This window comes from Aureococcus anophagefferens (genome assembly GCF_000186865.1).
Source record: "Aureococcus anophagefferens unplaced genomic scaffold AURANscaffold_2, whole genome shotgun sequence".
NCBI classification, from domain to species: domain Eukaryota; class Pelagophyceae; order Pelagomonadales; family Pelagomonadaceae; genus Aureococcus; species Aureococcus anophagefferens.
This window is the reverse complement of record NW_008705562.1, coordinates 750,201-753,671: the sequence shown is the minus strand read 5'-3', so window position 1 is coordinate 753,671 and position 3,471 is coordinate 750,201. Positions and strand designations below refer to the sequence as shown.

Sequence of the window (3,471 nt, the reverse complement as noted above, 5' to 3'; positions counted from 1 at the left end):
GCCTCGACGTCGCCGGGCAGCGCGGCGGCGTCGGGCGCGGCCTCGGCGACGCGCGCGACGGCCTTCTTCGTCAGCAGGGTCGTGTCGAGCTCCTCCATGAGGAGCAGGTCGACGCGCCGCGTCTTCAGGGCGAGGAACGTGTCGCCGCGGCCGCGCGCGGCCTCGAGCGCCGCCGTGTCCTCGCGCGAGTAGGGCACGAGGTCCGGCTCCCGGAACGTCGTCGGGTGCCGCGCGCGGTGGTCGCCGACCTTGGACGCGTCGGCCTCGCGCCAGTACCAGGCGCCGCGCGCGGCCGCGGCGGGGTGCTGCGCGACGCGCGCGCAGACCCGCGCCTGCGTCGCGGCGTCGAACGCGCCCGCGCGCGACACGGCGGCCCAGACCGCGCGGCAGGGGTGGACCCGGAGCTGAGCCGCGAGCTGAAACTGGCGGTCCGCCCGGGCGACGGCGGCCGCGGCGTCGCCGCGGTCGCGCGCGGCCCCGTCCGCGCCGCCGCGCCGCCGCTCCTCCGCGAGCCAGCCGCGCGCCGCGTCGAGCACGGCGCCGTCGTCTAGGTCCGCGGGGAAGCCCGCGGCCTCGACCAAGCCCCGGAGCCAGGCGACGGCGGGCCCGTGGCGCGCGGGCGCCTGGAGCACCGCGCCGAGGCATCGTTCCGCGTTCGCCGCGTGCTGCGCGACCCTCCGCCGCCAGTCCGCCGTCGCCTTGCGCGGCGCGTCCGTCGGCGGCGGCGCCAGGGGCCCGTGGTGGCTCCCCGGGGCCGCGGGCGACGCCTCGCGGAGCGACCCGCGGAGCGACGCCTCGCGCGGGCTCCGGTGGTGCGGCTCCGGCAGCGAGAACGCGTCGAGCCGCGGCGACCGCGGCGGCTTGCCGCGCGGCCCGCCCAGCAGCACCTGCTCGACGGCGCGGGGCACGAGGTCGTCGTCGCGCAGCACGAGGCTCTCGAGCGCGCGGCTCCCCGCGAGCAACCGCCGCGCGAAGAGCCACTCGCGCAGCCGCGTTGCGCCCGCGACGCCCAGCCCGTTGCCCGACAGGTCCAGATGCCGCAGGCGCCGCGCGGGCCGCAGGTGCCCCAGAAACGCCGCGAAGGTGTCCCCGTCGTCGCGAAACAAGCCCCGGGCCGTCAGCCGCTCGAGCGCGTCGTTCCGCGACGCGAGCGCCGCGACGACCGCGCACCTGCGCGGGAGCAGGTCGATTCAATGTGAGTGTCTCGCGCGCGCGCGCTCCAAGAAAACGCATCCATGCTTCGAGACCGTTCCGAGAGATGATCGCTCGTCCAAGAATCAGCCGAAACGAGTGGAAATCGACCGAGATCGGAGCCTTTGACGTTGGGAAGTTCGCACCCTTGTCCCGCGCTCCCGCGCGCTCGAGCGGCGCGAAGCACGTCGCGTCGGACGTCAGGTCGATGGACGCGTCCCGCAGAAGGGACCGGGTGTCGATCAAACGCGCCCCCAGCCTCAGGTGGGCCAGCGCGCTGTCCGCGACGGCGCCCGCGAGCGCCGGCGCCTGCAGGGCCGCGGAGCCGGGCCCCGCGACCCGCTCGTCGCAGCAGGGGTTGCCCGCGATGTCCAGCGTCTCCAACCGTCGCGCCCTAGCCAACCCCTCGCAGAGCGGGCCCCGCACGGTCCACAGGTTCACATCTCGCAAACTCAGCGCCCGGACCGTCGCGCAGTCGCCGAGCCACGCGCCGATGGCCGCCATGGCCTTGCCCGCGGCGCGCGGCGCCACGAAGGGCCCGGGCCGCGGCGAGCCCTCGGCGGCGTCGTCCTCGAGGCGCACGCGCGCCGCGGGGACGGCGGCCTCGAAGGAGCCGTCGTCGTAGGACACGTCGAATTTGGGCTTCGCGTGCAACTTGCCCGCGCGGACGCCGACGACGGTCCCGCGGCGGCTCGGCCGCGCGACGGCCACGGGCAGCGCGGCGACGGCCGCGGCGCCGTCGCCGTCGACGCGGGCGACGCGCCAGGCGTAGGCGTCGCCGAGGACCTCCTCGAGGCGCCCCGCGACGCGCTCGCAGGAGATGGGCCGCGCGCGGACGAGTCGCAGCGCGGCGCCCGCGACGTCGACCTCGCCGTCGCCGCGCGCGACGCGGTACGCGCCGCCGCTCCGTCTTCCGGCGACGCGGCCCTCGAGGCGGCCCTCGTCCCAGTCGACGACGTCGCCGACGCAGAAGCACGCGTCCTCCGCGACCGCGGTCCGCACGCAGCCGTTGAGCGTCCGCGTCCGCGCCGCGGTCGCGGCGTCCCAGAGCTTGGCCGTGCGGTCGTTGCACGCCGTCGCGACGAGCGTCCCGCCGCGCCCGAAGGCGCAGGCGTTGACCTCGGACCGGTGGTGCATCGTCTCGAGGCACGCGCCCGTCGCGAGGTCCCAGCGCTTCGCGGTCTCGTCGTCCGACGCGGTCACGAGCGTCGCCCCGTCGCCGGCGAAGGCGACGCCGTTGACGCGCTTGCCGTGGCCCGCCAGGGTCATCACGCAGACGCCGCCCTCCCAGACCCGCGCGTGGTGGTCCTGCGACGCCGTCGCGACGCGTGCGCCGTCGGGCGAGAACGCGCAGCCCTCGACCCAGTTCTCGTGGCCCTCGAGGCTCTCGAGCTCCTCGCCCGTGGCCGCGTCCCAGACGATGCAGCGCTTGTCGTTGGACGCCGTCGCCACGCGCGACCCGTCGGGCGCGAACGCGCAGCCGTTGACGCACGAGTCGTGGCCCTCGAGGACGACCGGCGGCGCGGCGTCGTCCCGTAAATCCCAGACGAGGGCCGTCTTGTCGCGCGACGCCGTCGCGAGCCGGTGGCCGTCGGGCGAGAAGGCGACGGCGTTGACGCTGAGCTCGTGGCCCTCGAGCGTGCGCAGCAACGACCCCGTCGCCGCGTCCCAGACCTTGGCCGTGTGGTCCTGCGACGCGGTCGCGACGCGCGTCCCGTCGGGCGAGAACGCGACGCCGCGCACGAAGGAGCCGTGGCCCGTGAGCGTCGCGAGGCAGGCGCCCGAGTCCGCGTCCCAGACGCGCGCGGTCTTGTCGCAGGAGCCCGTCGCGACCCAGTTGCCGTCGCCGGACACGGCGACGGACGTGACCTCGCCGCCGTGGCCCTCGGAGAACTCGTGCGCCGCGAAGCCCACGAGCTCCGTCGCCGGCAGGTGGCAGGGCGCCAGGTCCAGGGTCCACCGCGCCTCGCGCCCGACGGCCTCGCCGGACGCGAAGGCCACGGAGAAGCGCCGCCGGTCGACGTGCTCGCCGCCGGCCGCCGCGCCGCCGGCCCAGGGCGCGTCGCTGAGCGCGCCGTCGATGGCGGTGCCGCAGGCCCGAACCCAGCCGTCGCGCTCCGGGTCGTCATGGGGCGGCGTCGCGACGACGACCAATTGGAAGCCGTGGTCCTCGTCGCCGAAGACGCGCTCGACGACGCGGCAGTCGAAGTGCGTCGCCCGGAGCCGCGCCGACGCCCACCGGAGCACGTCCGCCGGGTCCGCGAGCGCGAGGCCGCGCCG

General features: G+C 76.9%; 1 protein-coding gene across 1 annotated transcript; it reads right to left on the bottom strand.

The window, feature by feature from the left end:
- Window positions 1-2,235: 2,235 nt before the first annotated feature.
- Window positions 2,236-3,078, bottom strand: AURANDRAFT_2904 (hypothetical protein; the record flags this gene model as incomplete). The annotated part of the gene is made up of 1 exon (XM_009034575.1): window positions 2,236-3,078. A coding segment is annotated over one exon (843 nt), but the record flags the coding sequence as incomplete, so codon positions are not given.
- Between the last annotated feature and the right edge of the window lie 393 nt (window positions 3,079-3,471).